Here is a 19,160-nt window from a genome sequence, read left to right as displayed (position 1 = left end):
GCTAGATGGATGCCAATAGCAATGAATGATCTAAAAGAAATTAAGCAGGCAATTGTTACCTTTGGCTTGCACTCTGCATATGTTAAGGAAATGATAAGGACTTGGGCTTCTAATGCTAGAGCTACCCCCCACGATTTCCATCAGTTAGTGTCTGCAGTCTTAGATAATGGACCTTCCTTGATGTTTGGAATCTATTTCAGAGAAGAATCCAAACATATGGAACAGCAAGGAAGAGCAAAAGGTGTGGAGGTTTCCCAAGATCAAATTCTTGGTGTAGGAGAATATGCTGACCCACAGGTCCAAGCTCTTTATGATGATGAAGTACTGTGTTTATGTCACCAAGCAGCTTTAAATGCTTGGAATAGGCTACAAGATCCAGCAAAAAGGGTTGAATCATATACCAGAATTAGGCAGGGACAGAGAGAACCCTTTATTGACTTTTTGCAAAGATTAATTAAGGCTCTGGACATAGGGGTAACAGACCCAGAAGCTAGACGACTACTTCTTGAATCTCTAGCTTTTGAGAATGCAAACATAGAATGCAAAAAGATAATTGGGCCTTTAAAGTTTAGATCAGCACCTATGGATGAATGGATTCAGCATACAATGAATGTCGAGACGTTTAGCTATAATGATGAATCTTGGGTAGGAGAAGCGATTTCCAAAGCAATGAGGAGACATCAAACTGCCAGGTGTTTTAATTGTGGTAAATTAGGACATCTGAAAAGGGATTGCAGGCAAAGGATTTCTAGGAATAATATCCCTTCTGGGAATGACAAAAATAGGAGACCTCGGCCTTCAGGTATATGTAGGAGATGTGGTAAAGGCCGACACTGGTCCAACGAATGCAGGTCAACAACAGACAGACAAGGCAACCCGATACAGTCGGGAAACTCCTTGAGGGGCCTCTCGCAGGCCCCCAAGCCAACAGTGGCCCAGTCATTCCCAGTCACAGTAGAGAACGTGCCTCACCAAGAAAATTAAAAGCTCCAATTTCTGCTGTAAAAAATATTACTGGTCTAAATGATGAATTACGCATGGAGGATGAGTCAAAAAACCCAGTAGGACAGAGTAAACGTATATTTTGGCAGACTTCTATTAATGATCAAAGACCAAAGCTAAGAGTCTGTATAAATGGCACTTTTATTGAAGGCTTATTGGACACAGGTGCGGATGTAAGTATCATTACCCCAGAATCTTGGCATCCGAATTGGCCTCTTCAAGAGGTAGATGTTCAGTTTCTGGGAATTGGAACCCTATCTCGTGTAAAACAAAGCACAAGATGGGTTGAATGCATAGGGCCTGAAGGGCAAATAGGAAGACTAAGGCCATATATTGCCAATATCGCAATAAATTTATGGGGCCGCGACCTGCTACAGCAATGGAATACCCAGATTAACATTCCTGTAGTTCCAGGAACTCATAATTCTGGGAAGGACATGATGAGATATTATGGGAAAAGGTCACCAGCCATTCAGGCTGTACAAGAACATACAGCAAATACCAAACCTTTAGAGGTACCAACAGCCCTACCTTTAAAATGGCTAACTGAGAAGCCAATATGGATCAAACAGTGGCCTCTAGCTGAAGATAAATTACAGGCATTGGAACAGCTGGTGCAAGAGCAACTAGATGCTCAACATATTGAAGAATCAACCAGCCCTTGGAATTCTCCTGTGTTTGTTGTAAAAAAGAAATCCGGTAAATGGAGAATGGTGACAGATTTAAGAGCTGTCAACAAGGTAATTCAACCTATGGGCCCACTACAATCTGGAATTCCTTTGCCTTCTCTATTACCAAAAGGATGGCCTCTTATAGTTATTGATTTGAAAGATTGTTTTTTCACCATACCGTTACAAGAAAAGGATAGAGAAAAATTTGCCTTCACAGTGCCTACTTATAATAATTCTCAGCCTAATAGGAGATATCAATGGACTGTCCTCCCACAGGGTATGCTCAATAGTCCTACATTGTGCCAATATTTTGTAAGTAAGCCATTGGAAATAATTCGTAAACAATTCCCCAAGTCCATAATTTACCATTACATGGATGACATCTTGTTATCTGATTCAAATAAAGATACTTTAGAAAGGATGTTTGAAGAAGTAAAGAAAGTCTTGCCTAGGTGGGGATTACAAATCGCCCCTGAAAAGATTCAAAGAGGAAATTCTATTAATTACCTAGGTTACAGAATAGGGTTAGAGAAAATTAAAACGCAAAAGGCACAAATTAGGCGAGACAGGTTAAAGACTCTTAATGATTTCCAAAGATTGTTAGGAGACATTTCCAGTCTACGACCAGCTGTTGGGATAACACCTGATCTAATAGTTCATTTAAACAAAACCTTAGATGGTGATAAAGATTTGAATAGTCCAAGAAAACTGACAGCTGAAGCAGAAAAGGAACTGACAATGATTGAGGAAAAATTACAGGAGGCACATGTGGATAGGGTGAACCCAAATCTTAGCTGCATCCTAGTCATATTGCCTTCCAGAATTTCTCCTACAGGGATTCTAATGCAGAGGGAAGATATTATTTTAGAGTGGATATTTATACCTAATAAACCAAGTAAAAAATTAAAAACTTATGTGGAAAAAGTCTCTGAATTAATTATAAAGGGTAAACTGAGACTTCGTCAACTAGCAGGTATAGACCCAGCAGAAATTATAGTCCCTTTTACTACTGAAGAAATAAAAAAGTTATGGGAAGACAATGAACCATGGCAAAGAGCTTGTGCTAATTTTTTGGGAGAAATTAATAGCAACTATCCCAAAAGTGGTAGACTTAACCTAATAAAGAGAACTTCTTGGATTCTTCCTAGAATTGTACGTGATGCTCCAATAACTGGAGCCCGTACATTCTATACTGATGCAAATAAATCAGGGAAAGCAGGTTATAAGTCAGATGAATTGAGTAAGGTGGAACAAAGCCCTTATAATTCTGTCCAGAAGGCAGAATTATATGCCATTCTTATGGTGCTAAGGGATTTTAAAGAACCTCTTAATATAGTTACAGATTCACAATATGCAGAAAGAGTTATCTTGCATATTGAAACTGCTGAATTTATACCAGATGACACAGAGTTGACTTCATTGTTTATCCAGGTACAAGACATAATCAGGAACAGGCTTTGTCCGATGTACATAACACACATCCGGTCCCATACAGGTCTGCCTGGTCCTCTAGCACAAGGCAACGATGAGATTGATCAATTATTGATTGGAAGCGTGTTACAGGCCTCAGAATTTCATAAGAAGCATCATGTCAATAGTAAAGGCCTAAAGAAAGAATTCTCCATTACATGGCAACAAGCTAAGGACATTATAAAGAGATGTCCTACTTGTTCCTTCTATAATCAAACACCGTTGCCTGCAGGGAGTAACCCAAAGGGTACTAAGAGAAATGAAATCTGGCAGATGGATGTGTTCCACTTTATGGAATTTGGTAAATTAAAATATGTACACCACACCATAGACACGTATTCAGGTTTTCAATGGGCTACTGCCCTGAGCTCAGAAAAGGCTGATTCAGTAATCACACATCTATTGGAAGTTATGGCCATCATGGGAATACCTGCACAAATAAAGACAGACAATGGTCCAGCATATGTATCTAAGAAAATGAAACGCTTTTTTGCTTATTATAATATAAAACACATTACAGGTATACCACATAATCCCACAGGTCAGGCAGTTATAGAAAGATCAAATCGTACTATAAAGGATATGCTTAACAAACAGAAAGGGACCGAAAATACCCCCAGAAATAGATTACATAATGCTTTATTGACCTTGAATTTTCTTAACGCTAACGAGAAAGGAACGACAGCAGCAGAAAGACATTGGATAATGGAAAAGTCTGCTGAACTAAATCAACCAATTTATTTCAAAGATGTGCTGACCTCTCAATGGAAGCCAGGAGATGTGCTACGTTGGGGAAGGGGTTTTGCTCTTGTTTCCACAGGAGAAGAAAAATTGTGGATACCATCAAAATTAATAAAGTTTCGATTTGAAGAGGAGAAACCTCTTGGAAAGGAGAAATGACAACTCATCCACAATGATGATATTCCTACAGGTGGTAAGAAAAACATATAGAATGGGGGCAGGGTTCTGTTCTTATCTCCACAGGAAAACACTCATCTTTGAAAAATTCAAGGGATCCTTGATGTTTGGATACTGACAGATGGAAAAATACTTGCCCAATAGGAACTATTAAGAAAACTGAATAAGTTGTTTTCCAGGAAGAAGATGGGGCCCCATAACAACGACTCCACCTGGTTGATATGACGTCATGATACTGATAGCGCTACTACAAGACCTGTTTTGGATACCAGCTGCACAAGACAGTTCCAACTTGGTTAGCTGAAATGGTGCACATCTTTACAACATTCTGGCCAGACCTGCACAAAATACTCAGAGACTATTTGAAATTTTAAAAGACATCGATCTTGAAATTTAACCATCATTTTACTTTCACAGGATCCCCCAGAAAGAACGTCGCCCCCATGACAGCTGGAAGTAACTCTAGAGGACGACGTCCCCTCTCCCAGTAAAGTTTGCCCTTGGGTTTAGGGACATCATTTAGGGGTTGATTATAAATTGGTATATGGTTGAGGGTTGGGGAAGGAATTTTATAATAAGCTCAGGGATCATTTGAAAAAAAAAAAAAAAAAAAAAAAGAGGGATAATAGATTGGTACTTGTTGGTACTCGTGAGTTATTGTTTTGAGACAAATGTATTGGTATCGATTCTTATATATTGATACAAAGTGAAATTATATTGACTATTGTATGCATGCATGTTTCTACCTCTGTTTAAAAACATTTTTTATGTATTGACATATATTGTATTGATATATATTGTATATATTTACCATATTGCAGTGTACATTTCTACCTCTGATTAAGATATTTACATATTGCTTGTGTATTGATATATATTTACCATACTGCAATGTATATTTGTACATTGCTTATATTTGGAGGTCATTGTCCTCATTTGTTTCACAGTTATTTATTGTCTTAGTCTTTAAGTTAGATAGGTATTGAGAATTATATAGATCAATAGTATTCTAAGTTTGTCATTTATAATTAGACTAATCAGGTTCTTTAGATACATAGAGATTATACTCAGTATAGATAGATAATCTTCAACCTCTTCAAAGAGCTGTAGAAAATGGCCTTTAATCTAACTCAGAGTTTTGTGGTAGTGAGACACAATTGCTCCTGGCAACACCGCTCTATTCCCGAGAGAATGTTGAGCACCAAAGACACTCCACCCGGAGCCTTTCTTCTTGGCTGAACTGGCCTTTGGGTAAAGAAATGCCCATACCTCAACCACTGACAGAAATACAGAGTATCTGTGAATGGAAAAAACAGGACTGTCATATCCTGCCAAGACAGGGTAAGATAGTTTTGACAAGTTTCTTGCCTTTGAAAATGGTGTGTCGGTTATGTTAGGCCTTAGCCAAAGTTGGTTGCTTCAACGCTGCAAACGTGACCTTGGGTGATTGCCCAGGTAGCTAGTTGTCTCTGTGATTTGTTGCATGTTTTAGAAGTTGTTTGATTGCACTTCCTAATTACTCAGGTAACATTATTTCCCTTCTCAGATCTTCGATGGGGTTGAAGACTATATAAATGTAGTTACTTTCGACTCATAACTTAGCCAAGCTATTTATTATATAAGACCTAAGCTAGTTAGAATAGGATATTTGTACTTATTGTATATAATTTCATAGTAGGTTTAGAACTCTCTTACTTAAATAAAAGGGGGAGGTGTTGCGGGAGGTCCTTCCGCTCCTCCAGCCAATAGCCACCAAGATACCAGCCCATTGGGGCGTGGTATCTTTCCCTTTAAAAAAAGCGGCCACTTCCCTCCTCTCTCTCTTTACTTCCTGCTCCGGTTCCGGCGACTAGACTTCTTCCTAATTGCGTGCGTAGAGGGCTGTTGTCTGGGACGGTGATTTGTAAGTTTATTCCCTTTTAAATAAATACCACCCTATTAATCACAATTCCAAACTGGTGTGGGATTGTTTATGACTTGCGCCTTCAGAGAACTGAACTCAGGTACTCTGGAATAGCAGCCAGTGCTCCTAACCTCTGAGCCGTATCTCTCTCTCTCTCTCTCTCTCTCTCTCTCTCTGTCTCTCTCTCTCTGTCTGTCTGTCTGTCTCTCCCTCCCTCCCTCCCTCCCTCCCTCCCTCCCTCCCTCCCTCCCTCCCTCCCTCCCTCCCTCCCTCCCTCCCTCCTTCCTTCCTTCCTTTCTTCCTTCCTTCCATAGTTGGAGGACATGAGTGGAGCCATTCATATTAGGGAAAGTCTTCTCACTTCAGTGAACCTCATCTAGATTGCTCTTCATGGTCATGCTTATCTCTTTCATGATTATAAATCATGTCAAATTGACAGTATTAGCCAGCTTCCAAGCAACTGGGAGAATGAAGCAAGACTAAGGCCATGGGGAACTCGTGCTGAGAGAAGATCAAGAGTTTCTTTACATAGTCCGAGCCTTTAATAAGACATACATATGAAGATAAGTATCTAGATCTGGGGCTCATGAGAAATGCTTGGGCTGGGAATGGAAAACCAGAAATTGTCACTAAACAGCTTTGCCCAGCAGATAGAGGCAGCTGGAGCAGCAGTGATGACCATAGTTTGCGAGTGCAGGACCAGGGCTGCTCCCCATCTGGAAAAGATGAGGTGGCAGCAGCCTTGAGACCTGTCTGAAGAGTTGGTGAGGCAGAGCAGGATCAGGCTGAACTGAGGAGCTGGTGGAATTTTCCAGCCATGTACTATGTTAGGTGTATCTAGTCCACAAAAAGGGAAAAAATAAAACTTAATGGATGCCCAGTTTCTGCTTGTGCAGTCCTTCCCTTCTTACAGTGCCAGTATCCAGAGCTGTTTATTAGAAAGGAAATGAGAGTCTGTCTCTTGCATTAACAAGTCAAATGCTCTATATACACCTTGACAGAGCACCAACTTAGAGAGGCTGATCTGATGCCTTTGTACTTTTAGTTGGGAATTAGCAAGTCCCTTTCATTGCCACCTGTTGTCATAATTAGCCTCTGGACCCATCTTTTATATTTAAGGACTTTGTTGAGTTTTCTAGTGTCAACATAACTTCTCATGTGAAATTGTTATTTTTTTCTTTCATTTTGACTGGATAGAGGAGGTAGGAATGTTTGCTAGTCTCTTCTTGGGGTGTGAGGGAAGGTTGGTGGATACTGAGCCAGGTTTGCTTGGCATGTATTTATCAGATATTTCCTATGAGTGAGGCTGTTTTCTCCAGTTGGGAGATGCACAATGAATGAAAAAAGCAAGTTCTTTACTGTTGTTTTGTGTTCACTACAGTGGCTGAACGTTAAGAAACTACTGTCCCAACTGGCAATTGCAACTCTGCAGCTACCAGCAGCAGTTTGGCCACATGGGGCTGCAGCCAGGCAGGAGGAATTCTGTTCCCTCAGCCACTGCTAAATCTCTATCCTTCTTTAGACTCAGGATTCAAAGGTGAGGTGAAATTCCACTAGCTCAGAGAGGCTGAATAGCAAACAGCTAACCTCCTTTTCTTGCTTGTGTCTCCCTAAAAAAGAGCCTTCCTTCTGCTCTGCCCCCACTAAAGACCTTCACTACATTTTGTTATTCCTTACCATTTCCTGTCAGCTGGTTGACTCAGACTCCAGGTTAATTTTATTTAATCAAACAAATGTAACATGTCTTTGCATCATTAATAGAAGCAGCAGAAACAAATATAACATACCTTTATACAGTTAAAATAATATTCCACAACACTTTACCACATGGGAGCTTACCTTTCTGGGTTAAGAAAAGATCAACTATCAGCAAATAAGAAAATGCCTAAAGAAGTAAGCAGCACCAACTATAAGTTCAGAGAGCTGTTAAGACTAGGAACCAACATATTAGAGTAGGTCTCTGATTCTTGTGCCTGCTCTCGAGGCTTTTTCTTCTCCTGGATTGCCTTGTCCAGCCTTGATGTGATGTTTTTTTCTTTATCTTCTATATTTTATTTTGTCATGTTTGATTGTTATCTTTTTTTTTAATGGTTTATTTAACTTTATTTTATGTGCATTGGTGTGAAGGTATCAGATCCCCTGCAACTGGATCTTCAGACAGTTGTGAGCTGCCATGTGGGTGCTGGGAATTGAACCCGGGTCTTCTGGAAGAGCAGTCAGTGCTCTTAACCATTGAGCCATCTCTCCAGCCCCTTGATTGTTATCTTATAGGAGCCTGTTCTTTTCTAATGGGAGACAGAAAGGGAGTGGATCCAGAGGGGAGGTGAAGTGGGGAGGAACAGGGAGGAGTAGAGGGAGGGGAAACTGTAGCTCAGACATTACTCACAGGCTAAGGTCCAAAGATCATTCTTGGTAGTTTTAGTCTATACCCTCACAAAGATAGGGGCCTGTTCTTCCTTTCTCTCAATGATACCATCTCATATGCTGTGCCAAGATGACACAGTGAACCTCTGACACAGGGGCCTGGTTGGGCTGTTCAGTGAGGGACATATGACAGGCAGGTACAGCTTTTGGAGTAGGCCAGATCTATCTAACCCTGCACCTCCGAGGGTGTTCCTCATGTAGTGGCTCATCGTTGTAGCTGTAGTGCAGAAAGTGAGCCAGGTTGGGCCCTACCCCCTGCAGCATGCTGCAGGCTATCACCTGGGTCCTCCCAGGAAGTGGACACTTATTTGAAGTGTGAATGTTTTTCATAGCAGGGAAGTTTATAAAGTTAACACAGGTGAGGAGATTAGCTGATGTGTTTCCCTTATACTGTCCCCATGTTCTGACATGCTAGGATGAGGGAAGGCACTAAAAATAGGCTGATCTGTGAGAGCTCGGTCTTCAGAAGAAAGTCTGGGAACTGAGTTGCCAAAGTGGAAGGGAGTTGAAAAAGCTACTTTATCGTCACACTGTCCTCCCCCTCTACTGGGTGGAAAGGGCTTGGAGGAGCAGTCTCTGTAGTCAGCACATGCAAATAACCAGGACCAGTGTGGGTGGATTTTGCGGTTTCTCCAAAAGGGTCTGCTTGGAGTAGCACTGCCGCCCAGGCGTGGTACAGACCTGCATCACAGGCTTTGGAATAGCTGACCATATCAATAATTATGGAAGCCGGAGATAGCAAAGTTTCTTGACATTTCTGACTTCATATTTCTGCCAGTGCTAGACAGTAAGTCTGCTGAGGTGAAGCAGAAACTAGTGTAAACTTTTTTTCCCCTTAAAGCCAAGATCTCAGTTGTATAGCCTTGGCTGGTTTGTAGCTCAGTTTGTAGACCAGGATGGCCTCAAACTCATAGAGATCCATCTGCCTCTGTGCCTCAAATGCTAGAATTAATGGTATATGCCACCATATCCAGCTTGCATGCTACTCTTGATCCAGAATGGTTCCTTTGAACATGGTCCTAAAAAAAAAAAAAAATCATCTGAGGGAAAGGGGCTTTTCCTGCTAGGACCTGTTTTCCCAGCGTTTTCTGAGATTGATGAATCTGAGATTGATGAAGCAGTCTTAGCAGGTTTATTAGCTGGGTGACCAGTGGTGTTGGTGCTCTCTTGCGGTACAGATAGATGACTAACCCTTTGTTGGCTGAACTCAGTAGAGCATTTTCTCCTTGTGACAAGGTAGCACCTGCTCCCCAAGGCCATCCTTCGTCTCTTATTAATCACAAATACTGCCTGCCTTATTTTTACCTGGAGTGAATCTGAAAGGACAAATAGCCTCCCAGGACACTGTGTTTATGAGCAGTGGGAAGGACTCGGGTGGACAGGAAAGAAGATGGTTAGAACCTCTTCTGTTGTGGTAGGGGATGTGGCCTACTAGCCACTCTGGTGGGAAGGTGTCATCTTCAGATGGACATTCCTTGCATTAGGTTTTCCTTTCTTGTCTTTTAGAATTATGAAATAGGGTCTTCCTATTGAGACTTGGCTGACTTGAGATTCCCCGCCTCAACCTCCAAGTGCTGGAATTATGAGTTTATACCACAGCGCATAGCTATTTCTCTTCTTTGAAGTCATCATCTGCCTGCCATTTTTGGAAATTTCCAGGCTCTTGGCACAAACTTCTATTGCTGCTTCCATTTTCTGGTATGAGCATGGTATAAACTGATTAGAACTTTTCCTCACTACTGGACAGGGATATTGGCAGAGAGGTTGTTTCTGGGCTGGTCCCAGTCTTGTGTCATGTGATCATCCGTCATGGCACCTTCCTTCTCTCAGTGGCCTCTCAGTACTCATCCCCACGAGCTCCAGCCCTCGTTGGATCATTCTGGAGACAAGGCCTGTCACTCTAGGTGACTTAATCAGTGTGGAAAAACCAGCTGGCATCTTTCTGTTGGTTTTCTGCCTCCTAAAACTAATGCTTCTCAAGTGGTGGTGGCCTGACAGTCTCGTCAAAAAAAAAGGTCTTTTGATCCAGGAGTGGGAAGGCCTGTCCCCAAGTGCTCCCAGCTGCCTTCTGGTGAAGTTTGCATCCATCTGGCCTCAGCTGGGAGACAGCTGACCTGAATGTGATGTTATTTTCTTTTTTTTTAAACATGGATTTTAGAACCCAGAGCAATAATATTTTCAGCTGGTCACTGAGCCTGATCAGTGAGCCCCAGACCTCCGTCTGGTTAAATAAATCTGCCTTTATAGATGTATTTTGGGACAGAACAAATTCAGTGTTCAGAGTGGGATTGAGTTACCACAAATGGTGGTCAGTCATTTGCCCAGGGTCCTGGCCCTATAAAGCAGTCTGGCTATGTCCATGTGCCAGACCACAGGGTGAGGCTTCCAGTAACACAGGATACTGGGTGCTTCTTTGCTCCCCCTGGAAAGGGGGGGTTGGCTTTAGTGTTGAAGCTTTGTTGCAACCACTCTGTAATATGTGAAGCTTGGAACCTCAGTGTTTTCCTCTGTATATTGGGGACAATTATTCCTGCATGTTGGGCAAGTCTGTCATCAGTGCTCCAAGTGAAATCTCTCTCTCTCTCTCTCTCTCTCTCTCTCTCTCTCTCTTTACATGTGTGTACCCATCTGAACTTTAGGGAGGATTGTGGGGAATATAGGGAAATAAATCAACAGGAAGAATTAAGAAGAAAGAATTACCTCCTCTCCTTAAATCATCTAAAAAATTCATCAATCAAAGCAAGACACCATGAAAGTTTCAGTAGTCCAAGTCTCCTTTTGCTAGTGAGGAGGATTTGATTGTAGGAGAAATATGCTGTGCTCCAATGGCACAGTGGGAATCAGGGCCTACTGGGACAGTTCTTATGTTGTTGCTGTTGGCCGTGTGAAGTTGGGCAAGTTCTTTGTTTCTCTGAACCTCAGTTGTAGCCTATAAAACAAAAGGTTGCATATCCTCTAGAAAAACCACGCCTTAGCCCATATGGTCATAGGTTCTGTGTTTATACATTGGAGTGTTGTGACTCTTGGCTCTTTTTTATTAGAAGAGGGGCATCAAGGCAAGGGAACTTACTTGATTTGGATAAAAATGTACTGCTCCCTCTGTGGCCCTTCCACAGGCTTCCTGACCTTTTTTTTGTTTTTGTTTTTGTTTGTTTGTTTGTTTTTATTTCCAGGAGGGTCTTTTGGCAGGCATAAGGGAACCAGAACTTAGATCCTGAGCTGTGAGCTGCCTTCAATTTGGCAAGGAGGGCCTAGTATCTACTATATCATTTAATGCTTGGAAGAGTGCAGACCTGTGTGCATTGGTCATTTCCTACGCCTTTTTGGTCTGTACTTTGGTGTTGAGGCTGACAAATACTCAGGTGTAGGTTTTGAAGTGGTTATACCCCATCTGCAATTAGTTGCTTTGTCTAAATGAGAAAGGCAAACTCACTCAAGCTTCTTGTTACACATGAGACCTTTCATCCATTTAGCAAGTGCATTGGATGAGTGAAGGAGCCCTTCTTGGCTCAAGGAAAATGTAAAACTTTGATTTTCTGATTTCTTTAGAACTTGAAATTTTCTGGATTGTTCAGTGACCTGGAGTCCTAAGTTTCTTCATGATACCAAGGAAGAGTTCTGGGTATGGAAGTCAGAGCCCCAGCCATGTCGCCTCTGACTTCATGACTCTGGGCTAGTGGCTTTCCACTACTGAGGAGTGTAGAATGGCACCCTCTGCCTCCCTGGTTCCTGATCTGTCAAGATGTGATGTCATACTCTTCCTGCCATGAACTTCTCTGTGCCTTCCCTACCACAATGAAAAGTATTCTTTAAAACTCTAAGCTAGAATAGATTCTTCATTTCTTAATTTGCTTCTGAATTTTGTCACAGCAACATATAAAGTAATTAAAACAAAAAAAATAGTACTAAGAAAGTGGATTTTTTACTGTGATAGACCTAATCATGAGGTTTGTAGGCCTTCAGAACTGGTTGACAGAAGGAACGTGGAAACGTTTAGAGCTGCAGGCTAGAGTTTTGTAAGTAGAGCTTAATGGGCCATTCTGGTGGGAGTTCAGAAGATTCAAATGCTGGTAAAGATGTAGATAGTAAAGGCTAGGCCCAGGAGGTATCAGAGAGAAACAAATTCTCTAGGAAATTGGGCTAGAGGTCACTCATATTACAAAGGATCTGGCTATATTTTACGTATGTCTGAGATTAAATCCTAAAGTAATGGACTAATATGTTTAGTGAGAGAAATTTCATGACAGTGTAGTTGGACTGTGGCCTGGTTTTTGCTCTCTCCTTTTCGTTTAATTTATAGAAAAAATTCTGAGCAAAAAGTTGCTAACGGAGATTGCACTTTCATTTCCCGGACACCCAGCATTACACAGAAACTATATTAATTGCAACACTGGCCAATGACTCAGGCATATTTTTCTTTAGCTTTTGCATCTTAAATTAACCCTTAATTCTTGTCTTTGTTTAGCCATATTGCTTGGTACCTTTTGTGCAGCATTCTCATCTTGCTTCCTCTGTGTTTGAGTGGCAACTGTGTCTGGCTTTTCTCGTCCCAGAATTCTCCTAGTCTGGTCACCTCACCTATATTTCCTGCTTGGCTATTGGCTAATCAGTGTTTTATTAAACCCATACGAGTGACAAATCTTTACAAGGTACAAGAGCATTCATTATTCCACAGCAAAAAGTAGAACAGAAAGATAGGAAAAATGTTGAATTTTGTGAAGAAAAGAATGTGGGCATACTTAAATTGTAGACAGGGAAGGCACAGAAAAAGCCAAGAATAAAATTAGGTTTAATTGCTAGAGAGATTAGCATCATGGAGCACAGGAACAATAGGACAGGGGTCTTGAGGATAAGACCTTAGTCACAGAAGGCTCAGGTCATAAAAATGGAAATTGATTTGAAAGCAGAATGTGGGGGTGCTTGTGTATGTGGAGGGGGGTGCCTGAGACTAATATTTCAAAGGCAATTTACTGTGCTTTCCAAGAGTATCTGAGCAGACATTCAGAGACCCAATGCAGCTGAAATAAAAGGGGTCCTGGATACATCTTGAGCTAGCCATAGAACCTGATAGCACCATCCACATAGTGCTAACTTCACAGGCAACCTGAATGCAAGAGTTACAGTGTCCTGGAGGCTTGTACTAAGCTTCCAGGAAAAAGCTAATGAGACCAAGAAATGTCTGACAGTTCACAGTCCCTGCAGGGAATTCATATGTATTGTAGTTGACAGGACTATAGGGGTGGTACTGGCCAAGTTGGAGCTCATATATTGTCACCACAAACCCTAGATGCTGGGCATGAAACTACAGGATTTGCTGTTTGCTGTGCTGTATTTCGTTCTTGCTTTGGTTCAGGCTTGCTTTTCTCCAGTTCTTTTGGAATGGGAATGCTTATTCTACCACTATATATTAGAAGAATGTAACTTTTTAATTTTTTATAGGAATCACAACTGAGAGTATGTTTTTGGTTTCAGGGGTCTCAGAAAAGATTTTGGACTTTTAAACATTTTCGGAACCATAAAAACTAAAGTTGGGTTTGATAGATTTTGCATTATGAGATAACTGTGAACCTATGGGGGCCAAGGACAGAATGTCTTGGTTTGGGTGTCAAATATTTCCACTGTCTCCTGTGTTTGAACACTTAGTCCCTAGAATAGTGATTCTGTTTGTGGTTGCTATAGAACCTTTGGGACATAGCAGTTAGGCCCCATGGCTGACATGTTGCTCTAGTGGCAAGCCTTACATGTTACAGCCCAAACCTATTTTCCGCCTGAGTGTTCTACTTCCTTATCTAACAAAATGTGACAAGGCTGGGTCCCCATTCCTGCCACCATGAACTCTACCATGGCCTTCCCACTATGATGGACTATACCAGTGGTTCTCAGTCTTCCTAAGGCTGAGACCGTTTAATAAAGTTTCTCATGTGGTAACCTCCAACCATAAACATGTTTTCCTGCTACTTCATAACTATATTTTTCCTACTATTAAGAATTGTAATGTGGCCAGGTGGTGGTGACACACACCTTTAATCCCAACACTTGGGAAGCAGAGGCAGGCAGATCTCTGAATTTGAGACCAGCCTAGTCTACAGAGTGATTTCCAGGACAACCAGGGATGCACAGTGAAACCCTGTTTCAAAAATCAAAAGAAAGCCCTTAATGTAAATTTCCCACAGGTTGAGAACTGCTATACTATATTCTTAAGGTTGTAAACCCATTTTCCCTTAAAAATAAATAAATAACAGTTATTGTTCCCTTGTCCTATTGCCTGTTCCTTTTAAGGTTCTGGTAAGAACATCTAGAAAAATCACTGTGTTTCTTCTTTGTCAAACTTCTATTTTTATTTTCTATTAGAAAAATCAATTTTGTGGCAGAAATCTATTGGACTCACAGTTTCAGAGGTTTCAGTTCATGGTTGACTGGATCAATAACCATGGAGGGTAGAGTGTTTTTTTTTTTTTTTTTTTTTTTTTTTTTTTAAATTGTACTTTGAGCTCCCTGTCCAGGCCTTCCTCTCTCTGTGTGCTACAGTTACCTATTCTGTAGAAAGAGGGGATTGGTCACGTGGTTCCTGATCAAGAGGTTAGAGGCACCATAATTATTCCAGCTTCAGTAGCAAAACTATTAGTAATTCTGTTTTCCTTTTGTTTTAGGCAGAGTATGAAGTTACTCCAGATGAAAAACTTGGAGAGAAGGGGAAGGAAATAATGACCAAGTATCTCACTCCAAAGGTAAGAGTCCTCCCAGACTTCTCATTGGGAGGACTGGGGAGCTCTGTCTAGGAATGTATGCAACCCTGACACACAGGAAGGGTGGCTGCCTCTGGTCGGTTTCCATCTCCACCCAGATCATGCCTCAGCCACATAGATTCAGAAGGGGGTGGTCCAGGATAGACCTGGCATAGGGTAGGAAATCTGGTTTCATGTAAGGGTCCTCTTACTGCCCACTGCCCACAGATTTAGACAGGAAGGTGAGTCTCACCAAAATTGGGGTTTGAAACACACAGCTGGGGGAAGGAAAGATACCCTCACCCATGGTCCTGTAAGAAACTCATTTGGTGAGCTGGTGGTGATGTGGGACATTGTCTTGACCCATTTAATGGTCTGGTCATAGCTGTTCTACCTATTTGGTTAAGCTGCTTTAGCTGAGTGAACCCCAGAAACATCTACTCCGCGCCCTAAAAACCTCTACCACCGCTTTTTTCTTTTTCGAGACAAAATCTCACTATTTCATGCTGGCCAAGAACTCAATGTGTAGTCTAACCTCAAACATTTTTTAAATTTGCATTTTGTGTGTGCATGTGCACACATGCATGCATGCACACGTATGCCATGACATGCACAGAGATTAGAGGAGAAGTTCATGAGTCAGTGAAATTCCACCATGTGGGACCTGCAGCTCAAACCCAGGTCATCCAGTCATGGTGGCAAGTGACTTTACACACTGAGCCACCTCACCAGCCCCTCAAATATTTAATCTTCCTGCCTCAGCATCCTATTTGGTAAGATTATAGACATGTGCAATTATAACCAATTTTAGATTTCCTTTTTGAAAAGTAGCCTCCCTTTTGGTCAAGTGTGGTGTCTTTGAGAACAGCTCCTTACCCCTTAGGGCCAATGATTGTCTTGTTCAGTCCAGTAGACATTGGGCACAGTTTCTCCATTAATGTCCCAAGTTAATGATAGATCAGATCACCACATTTGCAGGACAAAGTCCCTGCCCCCATTCTCTCCCAATACTTAGTACTTGTTCTCAAGCACGCATGTTCATCAATGACTACAGTTGGCATGGCATGTCCTTTCCGTGCCGAGGTCAGTGTCATAGCCAAATGTGTGACTCGTATCATTCTGCTACTCCACATACCTACTGAGTGGCCGCCTCTGACATTTTACAGATCTTGTTTTCTTTCTTCTGCCCTGGCTCTTCCTCACTCTACTTCCATCCTAGCCACACACTTCTGTTTATGGGACCTGCAGACATCGCTAATTCTTTATAAAACTAGCAGAATTAATGCTGGTAAAATATCTCTCAAAGCAAAAACTGCCCAGCTTGCTCTGGTCAACAATATGGCTACTTCCTTCATCTGTGAGCCATTGTATAGCATGCTATCAATGCCAACATGCAAGTGGCTCATCCTCTTGACTCACAGTCATGACATATGAAGCAGCTGAAGGTGACTGCATTTCTCGTCTAGCTTCCATGTAAAGCACAGCAAGCACTCTAAATGTGAATAGATGATTCACGTCTAGAGGCAGTGTTCCTAAGGGGAGGAAGTATGCCGAGGGATGATGGTGACAACAGCTCCCTGACCGAAATCCTAGTATGCACACATACAGGCAGCCAGGGCCTGCAGACCTTAGAACTCATGCTGCCGCCCATGGAGTCTTTACCACCTTCCTACCACAAGTGTACTAGGTCTGGTCCTACTCTTCATCTGTACCACCAGTGAAGCTGCCACCTACATGTGTTTGCCCAAAACAATGGCAGCTGACAAGTACTGTTCACTTGCTGTATCAAGCACTAACTCAGAGTCCTTTTTATAATATTTTTATATTACTATAGATATTCCACCCTATAGCTGAAGAAAGGGAGAGTTGCCAGCTGTCGCATCCCAGGTCACACAGCTAGAAAGTAGCAAGGCCAGGACTTGATCCTAATCTTTGTGATTCAGGAATTCTGGATCTTTCCCAAGAAGCACCATTTACTATTCCTCCCATTCAGTACTCCCCACACCCAATCATCTGGTGGAAGTAGAGCGTTTCTGTGTCTGTCTCAGTGTAGGGTGTCAGAAAGCACTGGGCCTGCTCCCCTCTCTCTCTTTGCTGCCCCTTCTTTTTCTCCAGTCCAGAGCCTCTGTCAGAAGACCCTCATCTTAGTCTTCAGGTTCCTCACCTCTGTTCATGTTGTCACATCTTCTAGAGGCATGAGGCCTGGATTCCCTCATCAGCTCAAATGGTTTTATAAGTGCCTTGGTGCCTGCCAACATTTTTTTTCCTAAGTACTCCTCAATTTCTGAAATTTAAACCACACCATCTGCTGCAGTCCAGGGGCTTGGGGGAGGCCATCCCCTGGGTTGAGTGTTTTCCTACAATAAATTTTGAACTGCTTATTAGCTTTTCCTGGAGGAACTTTCTCAAAAGCCTGCTTCACTTCTCAGCAATGCAGAGGCCCAGGTACAGGGGAAGCAAAGGACTGGGTGAGGGCCTGAACTAGACGCTGATGGCTTCACGGAAGCTCCAGAGACAATGCACCCAAATTAAATTATCCTCATCATAGGCCTTTCTTCAGGATGCACATCAAGTACCATCTCCCCCTCACCCACAACTGACTTCAGAGACCCTGTGATCAATACCGTGTAGAAAGTGTTACATTGCATATCTCTCATGGGTAATGATTCACCCATCATGGGAACTTATCAAAAGCTCTGAGAAGGCCTGAAATGAGGAAACCTGTTTACCTGTTGATAAAGTGTTTTCTAAACTTTGTTTACCAACTTTCCCATTTTATGACCTATTGTCACTCTTGGGCTACAGGCAAGAAGACTTATCCAAGGGCTGTCATGGTCACACATTTTGGACTAACTTACTTTTCCCTGTTACTTTTCTGCATTCATACTAGCTCCAGCCCTACGACTTTCCAGGCCCACCTTGATGTGCAGGCCCTGTTGGTCTTTGTCCCTGCTGTTTGAAGAATGTACCACTCTCTGCTTCATCTCTGCTACCCTTGTGTCTGCCTTTGCCTGGTTCTCATGCCTTGCACTGTCCAAGACCTCCTTTGCCACTGGCCAGTCCATTGCTCTGAGTACCCTACCTTTTTGCTGGGCCTTCTGTGCCTCAAGGTGGGGGTCTCAGGAGCTCAATTGAATGATAAGCTGGATGATACAAGTCAATACTGGGTAAAATGTTCTAGAGCCCAGATGAAAATCAATTGAATGTTTATGATGACAGCAGTGTTAAAGTCCATGGTAGGAAAGTGAGTCCCAAGAAACTGACAGTCCAGCCAATGAACCAGGGGAGTTTCTAGGAGGGCATGTTGCCAAAGCAGATCTGAAAGGAGGAGGAGAAAACCTGGTGCAAAAGAAGAAAAAGGAAAAGAATTTTTCGTGGACCTCTATGAGCACCAAGCACATAAGTGGTACACATGCATACATTGCAGGAACAACACTCATATATATAAAATAAATTACATTAGACCTTATAACCATCACCTGAAAGTTCTGATTTATCTACATCTTTATCTTTCTCCCTTTTTTCATTCCCCCTTTTCACTCTGTGTATCTGTGTATGTGTGTGAGAGAGAGACAGAGAGAGAGAGACAGACAGACAGAGAGACAGAGAGAGGAAAGAGAGAGTGAGGAGAGAGAGGAGAAGAGAGGAAGGAGAGAATGAACACAAATGAGCAGAGAGAGCTAGTGAGAACATTTGTGTGGGTACTTTCACATGTGTATGCACGCGTGGAATCCAAAGGTTGATTTTTAGGTATCTTCCCCTATTGTTCTTAACCTTATTTTTAGAGACAGAGCCTCTCCTTGTACCTGGAGTTCACTGTTTTGGCTATACTTGCTGGCCAACAGATTCTGCGAGCTACCTTTTTCTGCTTCTTCGGTGTTGGAGTTGTAGGTACACCATCACATTCAGATTTTATGTGGGTCCTAGGTATCTGAGTGCAGGTCCTCATGCTCATGCAGTGAGTACTTTACCCCCTGAGCCATTTTCTCAGCCCTCAGTTTTCTGTCTTTATTTTATCAACCTTGGTGGTATGAGTTAGTTTCTTGG

The 19,160-nt window shown here is 42.1% G+C and overlaps 1 protein-coding gene across 4 annotated transcripts in view; it reads left to right on the top strand.

Annotated features, from left to right (window-relative positions):
- The window catches only part of Grk5 (G protein-coupled receptor kinase 5), a 270,216-nt gene that overhangs the window by 144,381 nt on the left and 106,675 nt on the right, over positions 1-19,160 (top strand). For all 4 annotated transcript variants that reach the window (XM_057777195.1, XM_057777194.1, XM_057777196.1 and 1 more), the window contains one exon: positions 15,039-15,116. In XM_057777195.1, coding sequence (XP_057633178.1) covers positions 15,039-15,116 — 78 coding nt within the window. The remainder of the gene's footprint in view (positions 1-15,038; positions 15,117-19,160) is intronic.

Source organism: Chionomys nivalis, chromosome 8, assembly GCF_950005125.1.
Source record: "Chionomys nivalis chromosome 8, mChiNiv1.1, whole genome shotgun sequence".
NCBI classification, from domain to species: Eukaryota; Metazoa; Chordata; class Mammalia; order Rodentia; family Cricetidae; genus Chionomys; species Chionomys nivalis.
This window is presented reverse-complemented; position numbering and strand designations above follow the sequence as displayed.